The sequence below is a fragment of the Ammospiza caudacuta genome, chromosome 15 (genome assembly GCF_027887145.1).
Source record: "Ammospiza caudacuta isolate bAmmCau1 chromosome 15, bAmmCau1.pri, whole genome shotgun sequence".
Taxonomy (NCBI): Eukaryota; Metazoa; Chordata; class Aves; order Passeriformes; family Passerellidae; genus Ammospiza; species Ammospiza caudacuta.
The window spans coordinates 4,908,434-4,932,076 of NC_080607.1; the positions used below are offsets into that span (position 1 = coordinate 4,908,434).

General features: G+C 57.2%; 2 protein-coding genes across 2 annotated transcripts; one reads left to right on the plus strand and one right to left on the minus strand.

Annotated features, from left to right (window-relative positions):
* Nucleotides 1-3,009: 3,009 nt before the first annotated feature.
* Nucleotides 3,010-8,931, minus strand: RAB5IF (RAB5 interacting factor). Its single transcript, XM_058814633.1, has 4 exons — nt 8,720-8,931; nt 7,202-7,305; nt 5,313-5,442; nt 3,010-4,751 (listed from the first exon to the last, which is right to left on the minus strand). The coding sequence occupies exons 1-4, from the start codon at nt 8,846-8,848 to the stop codon at nt 4,710-4,712; spliced, it is 405 nt and encodes a 134-aa protein (XP_058670616.1). The 5' UTR covers nt 8,849-8,931; the 3' UTR covers nt 3,010-4,709.
* A 3,568-nt stretch (nt 8,932-12,499) lies between these two features.
* On the plus strand, nt 12,500-22,887 carry MYL9 (myosin light chain 9). Its single transcript, XM_058814465.1, has 5 exons — nt 12,500-12,673; nt 13,874-13,948; nt 18,801-19,004; nt 20,044-20,205; nt 20,587-22,887. The coding sequence occupies exons 3-5, from the start codon at nt 18,821-18,823 to the stop codon at nt 20,757-20,759; spliced, it is 519 nt and encodes a 172-aa protein (XP_058670448.1). The 5' UTR covers nt 12,500-12,673; nt 13,874-13,948; nt 18,801-18,820; the 3' UTR covers nt 20,760-22,887.
* Nucleotides 22,888-23,643: the final 756 nt, after the last annotated feature.

A 23,643-nucleotide genomic window follows, 5' to 3' on the forward strand; every position in this document is an offset into this window, starting at 1 on the left:
GGGACACCGCTGCAGCACAGGGGTTTGGGTGCCCTTTGCAGGTGCAGCTGGCCAGGCTTACCTGGCACTGGCGGCTCCTGGCTCCAGCAGCACCAGCACAGGTGTCAGGAGGGGCTGAGGCTACTGGGCAGCACGGGGAGCCAGCACAAAGCCAGGGGGAACCCAAATGGGGGCACAGGGCCAGTTATGCCTGGGGCAGGCCTGAGCTGTGCTTACCAACAGCTCTCCCATTTGGCAGAGTTGTGGTGGACTTATATGCCTTGAGGGACCTGGATTACATGGATGTTTCTGAGATCAAATTGGCTGAAACATTTAAATTTTCCCTTGCGCTTCTTCCAGAGATTGACCTAAAAACCACCAGTAAAATAACTGTAAGATGGAAGATGTTTTTCTCTGTGGTCCAAGTTTGTGTAAATTCCTTATCCCTGCAACAACACTGGCCTCTCTCGACTTGGCACAACAAACTTGTCTCTGGCTGCCAGATCTGAAAAATCCATCTAGTGCCCCAATGTATCCTGGACATCTGTTGTTTTGGGCATGTGAAGTGCTGTTTGGATCTGGGGAGGTCACCTGACAGGTACGTGTCCTACTTTCTCATCCTCCAATGAGCCAGCTAATCCCCTGCATGAGCAGCTCCACTGGCTCGATGCTTCTCAATGCAGGGATTTGTAAATCTTCCTTTGCTGAGGCACTGGCAAGGTTTTGGTTGTGCCTCCAACAGCCTGAGGGCATCATGGCCATTGCCAGATATAGTAAATAAATTAATAGGAATAGGGACAGGAGTAGGATAGTTTGGCTTTTGCAAACCAGTCTCAGTCTGCTCCATTTTCAGGCATCTGTCCAGTCTCCCCATCCCCAGCAGCTGGAGGGGTTTCTTCCCTACCACTACATCTTCAACAAGGCCAGGAGCTATGTCCATACTGCATCCTCTTCCACCCACTGCCTGGCAGAGGATCAACCCACCAGCCCAGCCTCTCCCTCTCTGGTGTTTAAGACAAGCCCAAAGCAATTGGCTGTGGCAGGAGCAGCCACCTCAGCCCCTCTGCCACCCCTTGTGTCACGGCTGGCTCCAGCCTGACCAGGCCCTGGGGCTGTGGTGGGGCAGAAGGTCAGAGCCCCAGTCAGGGAAGGTTAATGTGGCTCTGTCCTACCACAGGTCAGATCCCACAGGCTCTGGAAGGAGCCACGCTGGGGGACAGTGGAGTTGCTCCTCAGAGCTGTGGGTCAGCAGTTGGGGACTCTCCCTAAGGGTCAGCACGAAGCTCCTCGAGGCTGAGAGCCCTCAGCTCATTGCATAGGGATTGGCCATTCCAGGGGACCCTTCTGAAATCTTGAGAATTCCTTCAGTCAGGTGGTTCCAATTCTACTTCACAGCACGGTTTAATTGGTTTATCTAGTTAAATTGGTTTATAAAAGAAGTTTATTTGAATATAGTCTCAGTGTTACAAGCTTTGTGACACCTGTGGGCAGGGGAAAGCCAACAGCTGTGAGCAATCTTTGCAAGCTTGGAAATTGACCTGGGGAGCTGCAGAGATGGTGACACCCCATGAAGAGGACAGAGGCTGCTTGGGGGGGTGCTGCCACCCCAACAGGCACTGCTCAGTGCAGGTCTAGCTGGGCTCTGACAGCTGGGATTGGCAGGACTAGGGATGCCTGGGGCACAGCCACCCTCCAACACCCCTTGGCACCCACCCCGGTTTTCTCCCTTTAACACCCACAGTAACTTGCATTAATTTCAGCACATTATGTGCCTGGAGGCCAAGGACACCAGAAACTCCTTTACCAGTTCCACCACACAGAACACTTGCTGTTCACCTCTCAACAAGGTTAGGCCAGGGGATCTCTCTCTCCTGCCAGGGACTGGTGCTCTTTGCTGAAAGCCAAGGTGATGTTCTGCAGGTCTGCAGCTTGGCAGGGAGCTGCACTGTGGGCAGTGCAGCCTCTGTGTCAGCTCCATGAGGGTATAGCTGCTGCTGGAAGTGTGTCCCAGCAGCTGGGGCTCCCACAGCCCAGCTCTGCAGAGCAGGAAGGACATTGTTCTCCCCGAGCTGAGGCTCTGTGATAGCACTGAGCCCCACCAGCCACTGGCTCTTTCACACCAAGGAGTGCAGAGTAAACTCATTGTGCCAGTGCAGAAATGAGGGCAAGGGTGCTGCCCAGGCCCTGCTCTCCCACAGCATTCCCTGCTCCTATCAGCCGAGGCTCTCCTGTCCTCCCAGCACCAAACCGTGCTCTCTGCTACACCATTCCTGTGTCAGCCTCTCAAATCTCTGCAAGTGCTCCCTGTATTTACAGTTCTCATCGTTTGCAAGATGCTCAGCTCCCTTCTGCTGGCTGCCACATTGCCTTGAGCATAAAATGAACTCCCTCCTTCATGAGCAGGCACCAAAGATTTAGTTCTCCTGCTGACCAGCATAGGGGATACCAGCTCCTAGCCCCTGAAGCACCCCTTAAAACAGGAACCTGAAGAGAGAAAAGCCTGCAGCTGGGCAACAGCAATCAGTAAATTCTTTACAAGGAGGCTTAGAGATACCAGAGGCCAATGTCTGTTCATGGTCATGATCCTCCTTGGCTCAGGTTCAGCTTCCAGCCCCTGGAACTGCACTGAGCTGTCCAAGGAGCTGAGCTGGGGGGAGCACAGCAAGCAAGGACTAGAGCAGAGGGTCAGGGAAGCAGCTCTGCACTCTCTCTGCACACTGCAGCAGTGCTCCAGGTCCTGCTCCAGAGCACACCTGAGCACTCTGGAGGGAGCACTGGCTCAGTGTCACAGGGCAGGGACAGTCACTAAAAGAACAGCTTGAACGGGCAACATGGCTCAGCCTGCTTAGCTGAAGGATGGATCTAAGCATTAGCTGCCACTGCAAATGCTTCTGGCCTCTTCTCAAAGTGCAGCACAAGAGATCTAAGAATCTCAAAAACTTTACCAAAAAATCAAACCCTAAAAGGAATCCCACACTCCCACCATTTTACAAAACATCAAAGACCAGAGGACACAGAAGCTGCACAGTGGATTATTCAGGCAACATTTATTGGAGCATTTCAAGTATACAATGGTTTTACTGATGGCTGTAAGCAGCTAAGATGCAGACAGATGCCAGCAGGAAAGGGTGACCTAGCACTAGCAGATTATGTAATTCTCATAGAAAGTTAATGATTTCAGCTGATAGGAGAGGAAGAGAAAGTAGCAGACTAAAAGTTTGGGCAAGTCTGGGGATAGGGAGGAGAAAATAAAGAAGTTTTTTTGAGATAATTTACTTAAATTGGCCACTCACAAGTAGCAGAAGCTGTCTGCTATTGCACTCTTCCCTTGGCATCCGAAGGACCTAAAATAACCAGGGCTGTTTTTTCCCCAAGAACAGACAGATTTTCCCTGGTAAGAATGGAGGCTCGCCCAGGCTCAGCACTTGGAGATTGAGATCCCTGCCTTTGCACTCCCAGTGAGAGCCAGGCTGTGGCACTTCCACCAGAGAGGAGGCAATGCAGGCTTGCAGCAAGAGCACACTAAACTACCAACCCCTCACTATAAGGCAGCGTTAGGTCAGGACTCTTTTTGGGTGCCTGAGCTGTTTAGAGAAGCAAGAACCACATGGCAACAAGACTACAAGGTCCTGTGACAAGAACAAGGACTGTGCGTGTTTCCCAAGACCTATTTCTGAAAGACACATTCTTAAAAAATACCTTAAAGCAGAGACTCCCCACTGATGCACAAAAAGGGCGTGACTAGGGAGGGACTGAGCTATGAAGTGATCAAGCACCTCCCAAACCACAGGTTGCATACTCTGCCCAGTTTGCAAGTTGGTACTTCTGCATTTAAGATAATAGCTGCCTCGATTGTGTTTTAGTGCCCTGCATTTATGAACAAAGAGCAGTTGAATTCAAAAGCTGAAAACCAAATTGAAACACTAACATTTAACAGGGTATCTCCAGAATGACTCCTTCGAGACTACGAAGCTCTGAGGTATGTGATGGCAACTTGGTAGTCAGGCTGGCAGAGTGCAGTGGAGCTTCTGAGCCTCCTGAATACATCTTGGTTCACCAAATGAATCAGTTCTTCCTAGCAAAATCACTTAAAAATTCGTCTTCAGCAAAAAGCATTTAAAAATTCAGATCGACAACCGATTTGCAAGTAAAATAAAACAAAAAAAAAATTAGAAATGGTAACAACACAGTCTGTTTAATCAAGTCAGATCTGGTTACTACAAAAACATGCTAAGGACAGCCACCAGCTCATGTCCTGGGTGCTGCTGCGCCTTCTGCCCACGTACCTACAACTGCTTTTGAAACACTGTTTGTCTAAAGGACAACCATGGAAGACAAGTCAGAGTTTAATGACAGATTTCAAACAGAAGGGCATACATACATTAAATTAACAGATTCAACCTTCGGCACAAGAGTTTGATAAGAGTTACTGGCTAGAGTCACAGAAAGTTCCAAATTTGAACAGTCTTGAACCACTTCCAAAAATTCCAATGGCTTTTTAATAGTTCCAATAATTCACGGGTATATAAAACAGACAAAGGCTTCTCCAGCAGAAGAGTTGGGGCTCCTCCAGGCTACCCAGACCACTGGTACAGAGAAGAGCTGGTTTGACTTCCCCACTTTGCCACCAGTCCACTAAAGACTAGGATTTATTAAAACCTTCTCTTATTTATTGACACCTTCTCTTATTTATTGACAACTGATTTACCAGGCAAATGCTGCAGACTGTGTCAATCATAGTGGATGGCAGTATAGAAGATTATCCAGACCACCTGTGGGGAGGAAAGGAAGGGAAAGTTATTTGGATGCCTCTGGAGAGGTGTCAGACACAGCAAACAAGCCTCAGGCCCTGCTCTCAACAGGGGACTGAATTCCAGCTTGAGGTGATCTTGGGGAGATCCTAGGATCACCACTTGCCCCAAATGGTGGCATCCAACTTGTCTGCCAGCCTCCCCACATGAAAATCCCACCACAGCCCCTCCAGGGATTTAGAGGCACCAGCTAATCAAGGGCTGTGATCAGATACCTGGGGGAGGGGAGCAAAGGAAAAACAAAGACACCCAAAGCACCAGTCCAGGTGTAACTAGTTCGAGATGGAATGGAAGGAACTCCACCAGGGAATCTGGGACAGAGGAGGGAGTGGTTGATGCATCCTTTACTACAGAGAAACCCCAGGTGTCAGCACTGTGTTTCACAGGCAGCAATCCCAACCACTGGCACTTGGTGCTAACACATCTGCCTTCTCTCACCACTTCCCCTGCTCTCCTCCCAGCTCTTCAGAAAGTGCACCAACACAATTCACAAATCATCTTAAAGACAGCAAGAGGCATTACCAGAAACAGTGCAAAAGATGTCATGAATCCCTCCTTCGTTAGCTCCCATGTCCCACCATACTCCTCCTCATCTATCTGCTGGAAGCTGCTGAAGTAGAGGTACAGAACACCAGCATTGATCAGGCAGAATCTGCAGAGAGAGGTCAGGAACCATCATTGCAGTGCTACAGGCTGTGGGGATCCCACATGCCATACAGTGAAATACCTTCCATCCACAACAGAGAGGAAGCAAAGAGGAATTCTTTTCCTGCAATGCTTCCCAGGCAGCTCAGACACTGCCTCCAAAGAGCCCCTCCAGGTGAGCTTGCCAGGTTGGGATGAAGTTCACTTGACAAGGCACAACCTACTCCTAGAAGGGCTCAAGAGGCAGAAGTCAAAAGCTGGAAGTATCCTCAGATGTGCAAACCTGCAGGTTCTCCTGTCCTGCAGATTGGCAGCAGCTCTGCCTCCAGAGAGAACCTGAGTGTGCTTCTTGATTCTCAGGCAGCTGAGAGGGAAAACTCTCACCTCCATGATCTCTGTGAGCATGCCAGCACCAAACAGGGAAGAAACAAGGGCCACAGAGATTCAGGCTCCAGCACTAGGATTCAGTCTGAGACACCTCAGTGCTCTCCAGTCTGTGCTGAGCAGAGAGAACAAACACAACCTTCTGTTTGCCTGGGGCTGGGACAGGTCCGTGCCCTGCAAGGAAGGCTGTGTGGGAAGGGTGGGATGACCACACACACACACAAAGTGGGTGACCAGCAGCAGGCTGGAGCAGCTGTGTCACTGCACAGCACAGAGAAACCACACACACACTTCCAGAAACTTTTAGTTTTCCACTGTAACCAAATCCTTCCTGATTTCATTTAGCACAGGAATGGGCTCAGGTGCCTGAAGGTGCCTTGTCAATTCATGGTGACTAAGTAAGAATAATGAACTGTTCCTGGGGGCACTTTCAGATTGAACTGTTTGTTGTAGCTAACCTGGTTCCTGCTGCAGCATCACCCCTCCCCTTTCTTGCCAAAACCAGAACACTTGGGACGAGGGACAAGATGACAACGGAATTTTGCCTAAGAAAAGCAGTGTGGCTGGAGCTTGACCATTGAGACCTTGGCTAGGCAGAGATATTTGCAAACAGAGGCTCCCCAGAGCAGATCCAGCATCTTCCCAGAGCAGATGTGCAGAGAGCAGGACTGTGTCCCCACCTCTGCTGGCCCTTGAACACTTCCAGGCACGTGTCAGGCCCAAACAGATTTTCTCTTCATAACTCACTGCAGCCTTCAGACACCTCTGGGGAGGTGAGCTGGCTCCCAGGGATTCCATGCACACACACCCCCTTCAGGCACTGCCTTCCCCACCCCATGGCTCAAAGGGCTGTGTCAGGAAGCCAGGAGTGCTGCTGAGCTCTGCTGGTGCCACTGTGCCTGCTTGGGACCTCCAGCCTCTCATGTTGTGAGCAAATCTTTTCATCTTCTCAGAGCAGCTGTCCCTGACTGTTGACAGAACCTCCTGTCTGAGCAGGGCTCAAAGACCAGGACATGCACACCTTCCCCCCTGGATGCTCCTTCCTGGGTGACCACAGCAGGCACCACGCTGCCAGCCCCTCCCACACGTGCAGGACACACTCCAAGGCAATTGAAATGCTAGCTCCCTTCTTCTGCCATTGTCCCTTTTAATAGCAGAACAATAACCATGTTTAGAAGTATTAATCAGGCTGAGGAGAAAGAGACTGCTGGCCATGTTATGATTTGGGTGAATTTCATGCTAACCACAGGCTGGCTGTGAGACCCAGAGCAGGCAGAGCCTGCCTTTAGCCAGCCCACTGCTCACAGCACAGCCTCAAACGGGCTCCCAGGCCAGCCCAAACGTGCAAACACACACCAGACAGAAAAGGAAATGAACCTCACACTGCTATTCCCACGAATCCCTTCAGTGGAACCACTCCCCAGATGATTCCCAGAATAACCGCGATGATCTGCCGGAACCAGTAGATCACATCTAAAAACTCGTCCTGAGGAGACAAAGCACAAGAAAAATGTTGGCATTTATTCCATTTCTTTTTTTTAAAGCACCACACAATTAACAGGTGAAAATTCAGCATACAGAACACTTAGTTCCCCACTCAGAGTATAAAATATTGCACTCAGAACAGATAAAGCAGCCTGAGGCATTGTGCACCCTGGACTCCTCTGCTTCCACATTAAACACACAGCTCTGTCCTCCAATGGGCCAACTGCAGAGGCCAACAAGTCTCTAGTCCCCTTATTTACTAAAGGAGCAATAATAATCCTCTGGAATAAAAGTTTAAAGAACTGTTTATGCTTGGAGAGTGCTCTACTCACATTGGCCCAGTCCCTCCTGCACCCAAGAGCTTTTGGGGCTCAGGGCACCTCCAAAGCACAGCTGTACCTCACTGGTGCCATGAGAGCTCTGTGCTTCCTGAGCAGCAGGGCTCTGCTCATCCCTCTGTCCAAGGGCCACACTCCTGTAGCTACTGTAGCCTAGCAGCACGGCTCACACTTTAATAAGCGTCACTTCAGCTCACATCTCTTTTTACAGCCTCCCCAGAACTGGGATTGTCCCAGCATCCCCCCAAACACCAAAGCCTCTGTGATCCCCCAAAGCCTGTGGCATGTGCCAGCTGTTCAGCTCCTCATAGAAGAAAGGAATCCATGTAAGACACAGACATCTCTTCTGGTCACTGCACTGGACAGGCAGCTCAGCCTTCAGTTCGCCTCCTACTGAATCAAAACATTGGCACAGCCGTCCCTGCTCCCCTGCTGACTCTGAAATTCCAGCTCCATGTGCCAGAGGCGAGGGGGCAGGGACACACGAGCCCCAGGTAAGGAAAAAGCGACTCAGATTGCTGTCTGAGCCCCAGGGAAACAGCGAGCCCCTTCCCCAGGCCGAAAGCAAAGGCAGCAGCGGGGAGCAGAGGCCGAACCCGCGCTGTGTGCCCGGGCACGGCGGGGCTGCAGCGGCGGCTCCGGGCACGGGACAGGCACCGCAGGGGCACACGGGCACGGGGAAACTCCGGAAAGCTCCGGCTGCTGCCCTTGAGCCACACAAGGGACATTTTCATTGTATCCGAGCAGAGGGTTAAACCACAACCCGAAAGTAACTGAGGTGTCTCAACACCGTGTTTCCCTTGGCTCCACGCCCAAAGAGCAGAGAGCCATGTGCCGGCACGGGGGATCGGCGAACACGGCTGCGCTCCGCGAGCACTCACCGCACAGCCGCCCCCGGGCTGCGGGCACGGCCCCGGCCCCGGCCCCGGCACCGCCTCAGCCCGCCGGTCCCCGCACGGGCTTCAACCGTGCTCGGGAACGGCGGCTCCTCCGGCACCCCGCGGGACGGAGCCGCCGCGCCGGGCGGGTCCCGCCCCCCCCTCAGGGCCCCCTCCGGTCCCGCCGCCCCGGTCCCACCTTGTCGTGCCAGGCGGAGTCGCTGCGCAGCGCTTTGCCCCACACGGAGCCGCGCCCGGCCGCGCCGCCGTTGGCCACCGCGTGGTGCTGCGGGTGCGGCGGCTCGTCCCGGCGCCGCCCGCCGCTCATGCCGCTCCGCCGGGATCCGCCGGGATCCTGCGCCGGGATCCGCCCGCCCGGCCCGGAACCGGCCCGGTTCGCGCGCGCCGCCAATCGCCGCGCGGCCCCGCCGCACGTGACACGGGCGGGGCTGCCCCTACGGCGGCCGAGAGGGGCCGGGAGGGGAGGGAAGGGAAATCCAAGTCAAGTCTTGGCCTGGCTGGGACGGGCGCAGCCCTTGGCAGCCCTGCAGGGTCACCGAGCCCTCAAACAGGCCGCCATGGGGATCCCGGTGCTCAGCCAGGCTGTGGGGCTCCACAGGGCTTGGGTGTATCTGTAGGGTGCACAGGGTCATGCAGCTCCTTACCTGGTTATTCAGCTGACCTCAGAGCAGCTGAACATGTGGGGGCTGTGGGGAGAGTTATCACCGGTGCAGCTGTACAGATTTGTCTCTTTTTCGTGTCCTTGCCTTGCAAGAGCAGTGGCAATCAGGCCAGTTGCACTCCTGGGGAAGCACACAGGAATTACTCCTGCATGCTGTGGGCAGGGTGTGCTTGGCTCTCTCTCTGTAACCTCCTCAGCATGGATTGTGTGGGTAGAGAGGGGCCTCAGTGACAATATTCCATATTCCAGCTGTCCCTGGCAGCTGAGTGGTGCTGCTGGGGCCATGTGGGCACTGCTGGAAGCCCTGGATCCTGTGGGGATCCTCACTGAGCCCTGTGTGGAGCCATTCCTCCCTCCCCTGCTGTGCCCATCCCCCTGGCACAGGCACGCCATGAGCCCTGCTGCTCCTTTCTCCCAGTAACAAGCCCCATGCTCGAGGTGCTGCATTTCTTGTTGTCCCACCGCCTGCAAACTCGATGTGCTGAGCATCTCCAGAGCCTGCCTGCAGCTCCAAAGGCTCCAGCAGCAGCTGCTTTGCTGCCAGCAGGACCTGGAGGCCATGGGTGCAGGCTGACCCTGTGTGGGGTCCTTGTCCCAGAGCTCTGATCACTTCCAGCTGGGGAGTGCAATTTAAATACAGATTATGCAATATTCTAATGGGCTTGTGGAGAAGTATCTTGCCCTGCTCCTGCAAGGCCATCAGGCCCTGATCACCTCCAGCCCCTTGAGCATTTGCCAGAAGCCAGGGCTGCTCCAAACCAGGGCAGCATGGCAGCATGGCCAGGGAGGGGCCAGTGGGGGGTCATGGCTGTGTCTTTGGCAGCTCCTTTGTCTCTGACCCCCACGGCAGGGCCAGGCCAGACGTGTCCTGGCTCCAGCCCTGCTCTCCAGACACACCTCAGGTGCTTGGGGAGAGTGGAATCTGTCCCTGTCCCTATCCCTGTCCCCACTTCACAGGGATGGAAATGCCTGCTTGGTGATGATGACACCTGGGTGAGGGAACTGACCTAAAATTCACACTCTTTAAAAAACCGGCTTGTTTTACTCCATTTCCATTGCCTGATGCTGAGAGAGAGAGAAGCAATTTGAATTTGGGCTTGAAAGAGCCAGAGGGAGACAGGAGAGGTGCCAGAGGGCACAAACAGGCCCTGGTAAGGGATGTGTGTGGCAGGTACATGGAAGCAGGGACAAAGGATGACATGGGCAGCCCTGGGCACAGGCAGGGAAGGCAGGAAGGGCTGCAGGGGTTGCAAAGCTGCAGGAGCTGCCGTGTGCCTGCAGCCCCCTCCAGCAGCTCCCCCCGCAGGGCTGGCGGGACACCTGCCCAGGGAATGCAGAGCTCAGTGAGGGACTGCAGCCACCCCCTGATCCTGCGGGGCTCCTGCGAACACCTGGGCCCTGCTGGGGCTGGGAAAACTCTGGGACCAGCCACGGGGTGGCAGCTCAGGCTGCCTGACTCCCGACTGGGGTTTTTGTGGTGTTCTTATCTTCTTTTTTTTTTTTTCCTTCCTTTTTTTTTTTTTTAATTTTTATTTTTTGTGTGTGTGTTTCCCCCCCTCTTTTCTTATATTTTTTATTAAAAAGGCAAACCTTCTGTGGCCTCCCTGTCCAGCTCACGAGCATGGCAAAGGTTCTGTGCTTTCCCTGGCTTGTCTCCACCCTGGCATAGCATCCAGCAGCGTTTCCAACTCTACTCCTGCATTCTGCTGGCTTCTGAGCCCACAGCCTGTCCTTCAGAGGGGCTGCAGACAGCATCCCTGCTTCCAGCCAAGGGTCAGGAAGCTCTGTGGCTCCCCAGGGGAGGCAATGCCCCTGCAGAGTTCATCCAAGCAGCACAGGGACACGGGAGGATGTCCCCAAGTCAGGCAGAGCAGGTCACAGCCTTCTGAGCCAGTGGGAGCCAGCTCCGTGCCTGGGGCAGGGTCTGGCCAGCCTGCCAGAGGGCACAGCCACTGCTTTTATATCAGGGCTGAAACAGGTTTTTTTTGGCTTTTTAGCTGTTGTTTGCAGTGATGCCCTGCAGGAGAATGGCAGCTGAAGATTAATTTGTGCCACTGCTCATTTCTGTTCATCTGTGCTGCTGCAAGTGCAGCCTGTGTGCTCCCTGCTGTCCCCTCTGATCAGGGTCTGGTCCTCAGCCTTAGGTTCCCACATCTCCATGGGCAGTGATGGAATTCCTGGGAATGCTGAAGCTGGGCAGTCCTGCTCCTGCTTCTGTCGCAGACATCTTTTATGAAAAATCCTTTCCTTAGGATTTTTCCTCTTGAGAAGCCGAGAGGCTTCAAGAACAAAATTTAAACAATGGTTATCTGCTGCTGTGGAATGCAACAGGTAGATCTTTGATTAGCTCATGCAGTTGTTTCTAATTAATGGCCAATCACAGCCCAGCTGGCTCAGACAGAGAGTCTGAGACACAAGCTTTTGTTATCATTCTTTTCCTTCTATTCTTAGCTAGCCTTCTGATGAAGTTTTTTCTTCTGTTCTTTTAGTATAGTTTAAATATAATATATATCATAAAATAATAAATCAAGCTTCTGAAACATGGAGTCAGATCCTGTCTCTTCCCTCATCCTCAGACCCCTGTGAGCACTGCCACAGCTGCCCACTCAGGGCTGGGTCCCCAGGAGAACAGTGCCTCTCAGAAGTACTCCTTGGGTCTCCCTCTTGCACCTTCCTGCTCCTCTGCAGGTTCAATTCTGCCCCTGCTGTTGTGGCACCCCACAAAACAGAGATAAACCTCCTCTGGGATGATGTCTGGAGGGGCCTCCCCCTCTCAAGGGGGATCCCACAGGACCAGGAGCTCCTCTTGGTGGCTGCAGGACTGTGATGAGGCTCAGGGTTGCTGGTGGGAAGGCAGCAGTGAGCAAGAGCTGCTGCCCTGGAGAGGTGTCCCAGGGTCAGCGTGACTCCTGCCTCGGATGGAGGAGCTCCCCATCCCTGTTTCTGCAGGCTCTGCATCCCTGCTTGGCAATGGGGCAGTTCCCAGCTGCTCTCTGCCCCAGGCCACTTGTTAGAGACCTTTGAGGGGCTGCCTGACCCTTCTGGGCACCGTTCCCTGTGTGGCCCCCACGGTGCAGCCTGAGGACACTCTCTGGCCTTTCCAGACACCCCAGGGCTCCGGTCCTGCAGCAGCCGCACCAGCAGGGACCTGCCCCCCACAGCCGGAGCTGCTCCAGGTGCCCGTGTGCCCCCGGCAGTGCCACCCTCGGGGCGTGTCCCCCGTGTCACCGGGCTTGGCGGTGCCGGTGCCGCTGCGCATCCCCCGCGGCACGGGGCACGCGTGGCCGCCGCTTTCGTCTATATAAGGGCGTCCCGGCCCCGCGCCCCGGCCCCGCCGCATTCTTCTGCCTTGTATGGGCCGGGCCGGGCCGGGCCGGGACCCTGGGCCCGCCCGCCCCGCCGAGCCGCGTCCGCAGAGCCGCAGAGCAGAACCCGCACGGCCGCAGCTCCGGCAGCTCCCGGGAGGGACAGGTGAGGGCACGGGAACGGGACCGCCCCGGGACGGGAACGAGGGGTTCGGGATGGGAACGAGCGGTCCGGGATGGGAACGAGCGGCCACGGGACGGGAACGAGAGGTCCGGGATGGGAACGGGACCGCCCTGGGATGGGAGCGAGTGGTCCGGGATGGGAACGAGCGGCCACGGGACGGGAACGAGAGGTCCGGGATGGGAACGGGACCGCCCCGGGACGGGAACGAGGGGTTCGGGATAGGAACGAGCGGTCCGGGATGGGAACGAGCTGTCTGGGACGGGAACGAGCGGTCCGGGACGGGAACGAGCGGCCGCGGCGGAGAGAGAGAGGCGGGATGCAGCGGTAGGGACGGAGCTGGAGGGTGCAGCGGGAAGGACGGAGCTGGGGGAGCAGGGGAACAGCCCCAGCCGTCCCGGGAGAGCAGGGGCAGCTGGCCCCGCTGCCTCGGGGAGCAGAGAGAGGCAGCCCCGCCGTTCCTCCACCTCTGCGGTGCTGGAGCTGGTGCCGAGGTCAGCCCTGGGCACGGCTCGGGCTGCAGGAGGATCCCCGGTGTGCCCTGCCGGGCATCCTGTGCCCGGGCAGCCTCTGGCCCGGCAGAACTGTCCCGGCAAGGGCAGCTGGGAATGGGTCCCGAGCCAAGCTGAGGGTGGCTGTCTGCAGTGCCTTGGAGCTGGGATAGCCCGGCTTCCCCGGGTGGCAGAGCTGCAGGAGCAAATCCTGCTGCCCGTGCCTTCACCCACCTCCTGATCTCTGAGACTGTTCCAGTCTGGAACATCTGCTTTTCCTCCAAGTCCTTTTGCTGATGACCAGGGCTAAGATCTGGATGCATGCATGATGCTCCAGATATCTTTCCAGTGGCCTGGGAGCCACTTCAGGCAATAAACTTCTTTGAGGCAGAAAAGCTTTATTTAGCTCATTTCCTTCAGCCTTAAGCGCAGAGGGATGTTGTGTTTTGTTTAGTCTTTCCCATGAAAACTTGAAGCCCTCTTGGCTTCCCTCCCAGCATGCCCTTTTGGTACAAAATGTTTCGACTGTGATAAAAGCCAGGCAAGCTCTAAAACATGGATGTGTAGGAGAAGGGGGCGGCCGGAGCTGAATTCTTTGGAGTGGAACATCCCCAAGTGTTAACAACCGCTGCTGCTGACCAAAGATGGTTGGGTTCCTTCAGTCGCTGGAATTTTTTTCCTCTCTCCCTGGCAGGCTCTGTGCGGTTGTAGGAGGAGTGTGCGGCCACCTCCCCCCTCCGAGGCGCTGCGGCCACATTCCTCCGCCGAGGTGAGCCCCTTAATTCCCCTGGGAAAACAGCAAACTCCGGCCAGGACAGTCCTGCTGGCTGCCCGAGGCCACGGGGACCTTGTGCCTGTGGTGCCTTTCCCGGGCATGGGAAGGGGCTGGGTGCTCTGCACACCGAGGTGTCCGTGCCAGGGCTTCTCCTGGGGGCTGCAGGACCTGAGCTTTGGAGGTGTGTGTGTGAGTGTGTGAGTATGTGTGTGAGTATGAGTGTGTGAGTGAGTGTGTGTGAGTGTGTGTGTGTGAGTGTGTGTGTGTGTGTGAGTGTGTGTGCGCGCGCGTGTGTGTGTGTGTGCGTGTGTCACACAGTGAGCTCCTCGTCTCCTGCCCTTGGTGGGAAGCAACGAGTGCAGAACCATCTGCTGAACTTGCAGCTGAGCCCCACAGCTGTGCGTGGGCCTGGCCATGTCCCCAGTGTGCGGTGGGAGCTGGGGAGGGCTGGGATGAGCTCGGCTCCCTGGGGCTCGCTGCACACTTTGCTCTGACTGCTGCTGCCCTGGCCCAGCACCGGTGGCTGTGGCTGGGCTGGAGACACAGCCCAGGGCTCAGGGTCTGCTTTCCTCTCACCTCCAGGCTCCCTTTCCCACATCTCTGATAAGGCCATAAAAGGAGCAGAATGGCAGCTGCCTGCATTCCTGCAGTGGCCAGTGGGCTGAGGAGTCCTCCTGCAGCTCCCGGTGCCTCTGCTGGCAGTGGGGCTCCCCCAGCACCAGAAACCCTTCTTGGTGAAGCTGAGCAATGCCACATCCCACAGGCATCCTGTGCAGGGCTGTGCTGGAGGAAAGGGCTGGTTTAATATCAGAAAAAGCAGGGAAGATGAGCTGCTCCCTGCTCCCTCCCCCGGTGAGCAGCCCCGAGGCTGCGAGAGGTGCCTGCGGCTGGCAAAGCTTTAGGGTGGAAGGATGTTCAGGATGTTCCCACTCCTGTGCCAGGGGCATGCACAGGGCACCAGCTCACCCCGATGTTCCCCCTCCTGTGCCAGGGGCACGCACAGGGCGCCGGCTCACCCTGCCAGCCCTGTGCCACCCCAGGCTGCCGGGGGCTGCCCGTGATGGGGCCAGCGCTTGCCCATGGTGAACGTGGCTGCTCAAGGCTCGCTGGTACTCACAGCTCTCCTTGGGGAGCGGCCCTGGCAGAGGTTTGAGCACAGTCTCCCCTAAGGAGCACAGTCTCCTGCCCTGCAGGAGTGACCCTAGGGACAGCCCAGGCTGCTGGAATCGCTCTTTGCCTCCCTGAACCAAAGCACCCAGCTTTGGGCACATGGTGCCAGGATCCTGGGGAGGAGCTGCTGGAGCAGATGGCCCTGGAGCAGATGTCCCTGCCGGCTGTGACAGAGACAGCAGGGCAGTCCCACTGCAGCCCCCTCAGCGCATCCTGAGTGGCTCCTGCTGCAGCAGCTTCTGAGCAGCCCCCCTGGGAAACCCTTAGCAGCATATCCTGGGAGATCACAGCTTCAGGATCCATGTGAACACCCCCGGGACTGGGCACAGGCTGCTGCCACCTCTGCCCTGTCCCCTGCCTGCTGCTCCTCCTTTGTGCCTCCCGGGCTGTCACAGCGCCCTCAGCCCAGCCTGAGCTCCGGCCGGGACAGGCAGCACGGCAGGAGCTGCAGGGGAGGCTGGGAGCAGGCAGGAGGGAAGGATGGGGCTGGGACAGGCTGCCTGCCCTGGTGGCACTGCCTCTGGTGTCCCCTTGGTTTGTCCCACCCTCCCCAGCACAGCCAGGAAGCAGCACCAGAATGGGGTTGCTTGCTTGGTTTTTACCAAGGAGGAAACAAATGGCAGTTTATATTTCTGATAACTGTGGGTCCTTTCCTCTTTCAAACTAAACTATTTACTAATTTATGAGCTCTTTAGGTCAGCCCATGGTCCCTTGGGCCTGGCTGTCATGTGGGGAGACACAAGCCTGGCAGGAGATCATTTTGCCTCCACTGCAGGAGGCTGGGAAATTGTTTTGGCAGGAGCAGTGGCAGAGGGACAAGGGAACAAGGGCAGCTGTGACAGGGTGAGCTGGGGACCAGATCAGTGTGTGGCTGTCACCCAGCACTGACCTCCTTGCTCTGCTGCCCAGGATCCACAGTTCTGGGCTGGGGCAGTGCTGGGGTGGGAGCAGGACCTGTGTCCCTGTGTGTCCCTCCTGCTGAGGGGACGTTGAAGCTGTGGGGGCTGCACCATTAGTCTGAGCTGAGGCCAGCCCAGCTTGCAGGGCATCATGGCCCAGCATTCCCTGCAGTGCTCCTGGAGCTCCTGAGTTTTTGGGATTCCCACAAAGAGTGGCTACCAGGGGAGTGTGGCCATCAAGCCCTTGTGCAGAGCAGGGACTGCTCCAGCTGAATCAGCTCTGGCTGCAGATCCCTGCACAGAATCCATGCACAGGAACCTCTCCCCACACTGACCCAAAAATCTCTTCTCAAGTCCCAGCCAGCTGTCAAACAGCACAGATAGAATGACTGAGCTGGACCTTGGGACTGAGCATCTTTCCAGGCACATTTTGGATCAAACTGCAGATCCACGTGCTGTCAAAGTTGTACTTCATCCTGCTGAAGAGCACTGTCTCTGTGGAGATGGTGCCAAGCTGTGCTGCTGCTGGTCACAGTCAGGGCAGGGTAAATATTTGGATTATGTTAATTCATGTGGTGAGAGAAAAACTCCTGCTTATTTCTATAGTCTTCTGCTAATAATTCTGCTAATAATTGGATGTGTTTTGAAAGCTGAGCCCAGTGCCATGGGCCAGCAGCAGAGCTTTTATTTCTGGCTCTGACTCTGCCTGGTGGTGTTGTGGTGTTGAGCTGAGCTTCTCATGCTGCTGCCGTGGGATGTCACCGGCCCTTTCCACCTGGGGTGTCCCTGGTGCCACCTGGGGGTGTCCCTGGTGCTTGGTGGTGCCTGGCAGGGCACACAGAGAGGGGCTGGCCTCCTGCAAAGAGCTCTGTGGGGCTGGAGGGATGAGGTCTCTGCTCACCCAGGGTGGGCTCCCAGTCCTGCTGCCCCCTTGGCTGGCTGGTGACAAACATTTCTTCCCTGCTGGGCACTGGGGAAGGAGGGAGAGTTCATGGATGTGGGGGGGTTTGGTGGCTGCTGTCAGGTGTGTGGTCAGCACAAGGGAGGGGCTGAGGGAGGTGTGGATTCCATCCTGGAATGGGGGGCATAGGGGGGATGAGGGAGGGCTCCTGGGGACATCAGGCATGTTCCCTGCAGATGAAGGGCCCTGCCTGGGTTCTGTGGGTGCACCCACAGTGGGATGGGAGCCTTGTCAGGATGTGGGAAGAGTGCCCAGCCCCCTCTGAGCTTGCTGGTCACCATGGTGTGTTGGGCTGTGATTTGGCACTGCCTGATGCCCTTGGAACGTCCTTCCAGCACAGCCCAGCTGTGGGAACCTGGAGACCACAGCAGGCTGAGGACCTGGCTGGTGGTCCCCTGCCCCAGCCCTTACCCCTGCTACCCCTTGAGGGAGTGACAGCAGGAGGGGAAGGAGAGACCTGGAGAGTGGGTATGGTGTGGGGAGGGCAGGGGGAGGCTCTCTGGAGTTGTTTGCTCTGCTCTGGTCCATGCCAGCACCAGGGGATGTTCCCCAGGTCCCCATGGTCCCTCTGGGTCAGCACTAAGGACCCAGCTGGGAAGCAGCTCCCAGAGCAGCTCCCAGAGCAGATCCCAGGGCAGCCCTCTCAGGGTGTCCAGCCCAGCAGGGACAGCCCTGCTGCACTCCCTGGGCTGTGTCCCCATGAGAGAGGATGTGGCTCCTGAACTGCTCCATCCCTGGGCACTGATGGGGAGCCCAGGTCCTGCTGCCCACCAGGCATGGGGCACATGGAGCACAGGAGTGATTCTCTGCTCTTCCACCGTGGAACCCCTTCATGATCCATTCATTTGCTATGGCCCCAGCAGCTGCTGCCCAAGCCAGACGCTGGCCAGGAGGAGAGGCAGGAATGTGTGTGAGGGAGGAATGGCTGCAGCACAAACACGAGGGCTCAGAGCACTGTCCCTTCCCTGGGCTGGCCTCGGGCCAGTCTGTCCCACAGGACTGTCCCAGTGTCCCACAGGACTGTCCCAAAGTGTCCCACAGGACCATCCCACAGTGTCCCACAGGACTGTCCCAGCCTGTCCCAGTGTCCCACAGGACTGTCCCACAGTGTCCCACAGGACCATCCCAGCCTGTCCCACAGTGTCCCACAGGACAGGGAGGGCAGCAGCAAGAGGTGGGAGGGATGGATGGATGGATGGATGGATGGATGGATGGATGGATGGATGGATGATGGATGGATGGATGGATGGATGGATGGATGGATGAATGATGGATGGATGATGGATGGATAGATGGATGGATGGATGGATGGATGGATGGATGGATGGATGGACGGACGGAGGGAGGGACATGGGAAGCAGTGGTGTGTGAGGAATGTGCCTGGAGCAGATAATGTGCTGGGCCTGGAGAGGCTGTCAGAGCAGGGGCAGGTGGAGAGGCATGGCCACGGTGACTGAAGTGCTGAAACCTCCATGCCCATGGCCCCAGGACTGGCACCCAGGCGGGCGCTGGGCCAGGTGTCTCTCCTGTGCCCAGATATGGAGAGAGGACAGGCAGTGAGGGGGTTTGGGGGCTCAGCCCTGGAGGATGGTCCTGGGGAACTGCAGTGAGCTCTGCCTGCTCTGTGACTCATCAGAGCTCAATTCCTGTCCATCCCCACGTCTGACCCTGTGTCTGTCTCATCTCCCTGTGTTGCCCAAGTCTGTGACAGCTGGGGAAACTGAGGCACAGCACTGGAGGTGCCAGGGATGGTGTGTCCCTGCTCTGGCCCCCTGGCTCAGCCTGTCCCCAGCCCTCCTGATGCTCCTGCCCCCAGGTACTCCCCCAGCCACCAAGATGTCCAGCAAACGTGCCAAGGCCAAGACCACCAAGAAGCGCCCCCAGCGCGCCACCTCCAACGTCTTCGCCATGTTTGACCAGTCCCAGATCCAGGAGTTCAAGGAGGCTTTCAACATGATCGACCAGAACAGAGATGGCTTCATTGACAAGGAGGATCTGCACGACATGCTGGCTTCCATGGGTGAGGACAACACTGTGCCCCATGCTCCCGCAGGTCCCTCTGCCCCTGGCACCAGCTCAGGAGCAGGGAGAGCTGCAGGGTGACCTCGTGCCCACACCCAGGGTGACCTCGTGCCCACACTGCCTGTGCTGGGATGCCTCAGAGCCCAGGGTGGGATTTCTCTGCCCCACCAGCTGACACAAGGGGTGTTTGTGAGGTGTCTGAGGGCAGCAGCTCTGGGTGCTGCTCACAGGTGCACTCACCAGAAGGGAAGGGACCCTTGGAGCTGGAGAAGCTCTGCCCTGGGAGCAATGACCAGCTGCAGCCATGGAGTGTTTGAGTAGTCTCACCCCAGCATGTCACTGGGGCTGTCCCATGTGGAACAAAGCCCTCCCGTTGCTCTCAGCTGGGTGACAAAGGCAGGTCCCCGTGCTGGTGTGACACCTGGGCTGGTTGGGACTTGCAGCTCTGTACCCACTCCCTGCCCCGAGCCATTCTCCTTTGCTGCAGACCATGGCTCCCTCCTCCCACCCCCGTGGTACCCCCGGTGCACTTTGGGAGGTCTGTCAATGATTGACCTGGCAGCCAAACCTGTTCTGGGGGTCCTGCCTGACCACGGGAGGGATCTCCCTCCTCCAGGGAGCTCTGGGAGCAGAGAGGGGCCAGCGCTGGGGGCAGGACCTCAGCAGAGCAGCTGAACCCTCCCCGCTGCACCCATGGTGGGAGCAGTGCTGGGGACATCAGCAGCACGGGGCTGGTGTGAGGACACTGCTGCCCCTCTCCTCGGAGCTGCCAGGGGATGGGAATAGCCACGGGTTTCATCCCAGTAACCCCAAATTATTACTGCACTTCCCCCAAGGCAGAGCTTGTTCCCAGGTGTAGATGAAAGCACCAGGAGAGGTGCTGAGGGGGCAGCACTGGGCAGAATCTCCCTTCCCCTGTTCGTGGGGTGGGGGAACAGGAACCAGCAGATCAATCTGCAGTGGATGAAAGCCATTTCAGCTGTTTGCATGGGAGCTGGGGAGCAGGGCCCTGCATCCAGCCCTGCCTGTGTCCTCAGGGAAGAACCCCACTGACGAATACCTGGAGGGGATGATGAGCGAGGCGCCGGGGCCCATCAACTTCACCATGTTCCTCACCATGTTCGGTGAGAAGCTGAACGGCACCGACCCCGAGGACGTGATCCGCAACGCCTTCGCCTGCTTCGACGAGGAGGCCTCAGGTAGAGCCCGGCCCCTGTGCCCAGGCAGCATGGGGCTGGGTCACAGAACCACGGGGACAGTCCCCAGGCAGCTCCAGAGCCACACACTGCAGGGACAGTCCCACAGTCCCCAGGCAGCTCCAGAGCCACAGCACTGCAGGGACAGTCCCCAAGCAGCTGCAGAGCCACACACTGCAGGGACAGTCCCCAAGCAGCTGCAGAGCCACAGCACTGCAGGGACAGTCCCACAGTCCCCAAGCAGCTCCAGAGCCACACACTGCAGGGACAGTCCCCAGGCAGCTCCAGAGCCACAGCACTGCAGGGACAGTCCCCAAGCAGCTGCAGAGCTGTGCCCAGCCCTCTTGGTGCCCCTGCTAACACTACCCCCCGCCCTCCTTGCAGGCTCCATCCACGAGGACCACCTGCGTGAGCTGCTGACCACCATGGGGGACAGGTTCACCGACGAGGAGGTGGATGAGATGTACCGGGAGGCGCCCATCGACAAGCAGGGCAACTTCAACTACGTGGAGTTCACTCGCATCCTGAAGCACGGCGCCAAGGACAAGGACGATTAGAGCCCGCGGCCACTGACCCCTTGTACCCATGCCCTGCACATCCCCCGCCCCCTGGCCCCCCTGCTGCCCCACAGCAGATTCCACCACGGAAACACCTCCCAGGACCATCACCCTGCACCAGGACACGCTTGGAGGGGCGCACTCCCATCACCGTGCTGCCGTGTGCCCATCCAGCCTTCCCCTCCCATCACCTCTGCCACACACTGGGCACCCCAGCCTTGCTGTGACCTCCCCCTCAGAGCCACCGTGCCACTGGTCCCGGGGCTGGGGTGAGCATCCCCTGCTGCCCTGCAGGGATCTGTCTGGGGCCAGCCTGAGCGAGCCCCATTCAGGGCCACAGCACAGAGGAAAAGCCTCTCTCCCTCTCCTTCCACACTCCCCCCTCAGGAAAGAACCCCCACTTTGTCCCTCCTCCCCGGCTGCTTTATGGCTTTAGAGCCTGAGGTCTGGGGGATTCAGGAAGCTGGAGGGTGTATAAAGGCTGATGGGTGTGACAGACGTGTGCTGTGTGTGCTGCCCCGTGCCCCCCGTGCTGTGCCCGGGGCTTTGGGATGGTGGCTTTGGGCACTGCAGCTCCTCAGCCTGCTGCCCTTGTCACCCAGGGCCCCTGGCAATGGGGCAGCCTGGCTTTGAAGCCAAATTGCTCTCAAATTATGCAAAATCAGCTTGAACATCATTTTCTGCCTTAGCTGGTGGGCTGAAGGTCGTTCTGCTCAGCCCCTGTGTCAGGATGGGCAGTGCCAGCCACGCTGCCCACATCAGCTGGCCCAGGGTCCCAGGGGCTTGGCCCCCTTCTGTGTCACCCTGCATGGGTGGGGGAGCAAGAGACAGAGAGGAAAAGAAATGGGGAGGAGCTTTGTCCCCTTGGTTTAGTTATTTGTCCCCTTGGTTTGGTTATTTGTCCCGTTGGTTTGGTTATTTGTCACCTCCCTGACAGGGCTGTGGGAGCATGGGGCGCTCCCACCTTGTGAAGCTGTGGTCTTAAAATGCTGCTTGAAGGCTGCCCTGGAGGGAGGCACGAGTTTTCAGCAATTCTTTATTTAGAATTATGGGGGGACAGACCTACAAACCTGCTGAGGGCATAGTGCATGGCAGAGATGCCACCAGTGCTGGGAAGGCTTGGGTAGGGTCTGTGGGAGCTCCATGGGCATCTGCTGGGCTCAGAGGCACCAGAGACACTCCAGGCCCCTGATACTCTCTCACCTGGGAGATGATCCATGGATGAGAAGCTTCTCCTTGGTCTCAGTGCTCCTATTTTGCAGGCACTACCAACACCAGGAAAAAGGAAGTAAATTGTCAGATGTGAAAGGGTGACCTGTGATCTCCAGGGAGTTCCCCAGGGTCAGGGCTTGTGCTCTGCAGCAACAGCCCCAAACCAGCACCTCCAGCCTCATGGGTACCAAGCTTGTTCCTTAATTCACTGCTGTGCCAGGGAAAAACTACAGTTCTCCCACAGCCAGAGAGAATTCCCAGGCCTGAGGGCTTCTGGAGGCCTGGATGCTTTATAAAACCTTCACTGTGACACCCAGCAGAGTGAACATCATCTCTCTGGGGCAGAGGAGCTGGTGCTGGAGCTGGGGGCAGAGGGGCTCCCAGGGCAGCTGCATGTGGCATGGTGAGCCCAGGTCCTGGCAGTGCCAGAGAGGGATGGACTCAGGGACTCACTGCTGCTCCAGCTGGGAGTGCCACAGCTCAGCCCGGGGCTGTCAGAGCTGCTGCCCCAAGCAGCTGCCAAAATTGCTGGGTCTGAGCTGTCTCTCCACTGCTGGGGCTGTGGTGGCACCGTGGGACTTCAACCCTGAGGCAGCAAAGCAGAACAAATTTGTTATTGGACACTGAGGTATTTATGGGAAGAGTAAATAAACTTACTCCACTGGCACAGGTTTCCCAGAGCAGCTGTGGCTGCCCCACCTCTGGAAGTGTCCAAGGCCAGGCTGGGCAGGGCTTGGAGCAGCCTGGGTGGGATAGGGAAGGTGTCCCTGCCCATGGCAGGGGGAGGAATGAAATGGGCTTTAACATCCCCTCCAACCCAAACCATTCTGGGATTTGATCAATCTGTGAAACTCCAAAACTGTCTGGGCTCACGTGAACCTCATGGAGCTCAGCCAGGCCAAGGGCAAGGTCCTGCACCTGGGTCAGCCCCAGCAGAGCACAGGCTGGGAATGGCTGTGTGGGGAGCAGCCCTGGGACAAGGACTTGGGGGTGCTGCTGGTGACAAACTGGATGTGACCCGGCCATGGGCACTGGCAGCCCAGGAAGTCCCCTGTCCTTGGGCTGCATCAGAAACAGCAGAGGCAGCAGCAGGACCTGACCTGACTCGTTCCAAAGGTATCAAATAGCAGCAAAATAAAGACATTAATTTCAGAAATGTTCACTTGGGGCAGGGGGACACCAAGTTAGGGGAACCTTTTGGCCAGTCTAGCAGAGCTGCAGAGCTGTTCCCAGTTCAGCAGCGTCTCCTGAGCTCGGAGGGCCCCTCCTTTGGGTCACTCTGTGCCCGAGGCCCCCGGGGCTGTCCCTGGCCCCGTCCCCTCTGCAGCCTCCCCCTGGCTTTTCATGCCCAGGGATGAGATGCCCTGAGCCTGCTCTGCTCCAGGCTGGGCAGTGCCAGCTCTCTCAGCCTCTCCTCATGGCAGAGACGCTGCAGTCCCTCCATCAGCTTCATGGCCCTGTGCTGGACTCTGTCCAGTCTGTCCCTGTGTCCCGTCCTGGGCAGCCCAGCTCTGGGCCTGCTCTGTGGCACTCCCAGGGCAGCCCAGGACCCCCTGACCCCCGTGTTTGCTTTTCTCAGTGCTCTCAGCAGTGCTGTGAGCTCCTGGTGTCCCCACACTCCTTGTGCCATGTCCAGAGATGTGAATCAGAGGAACCTCAGAGAGGGAGAGGG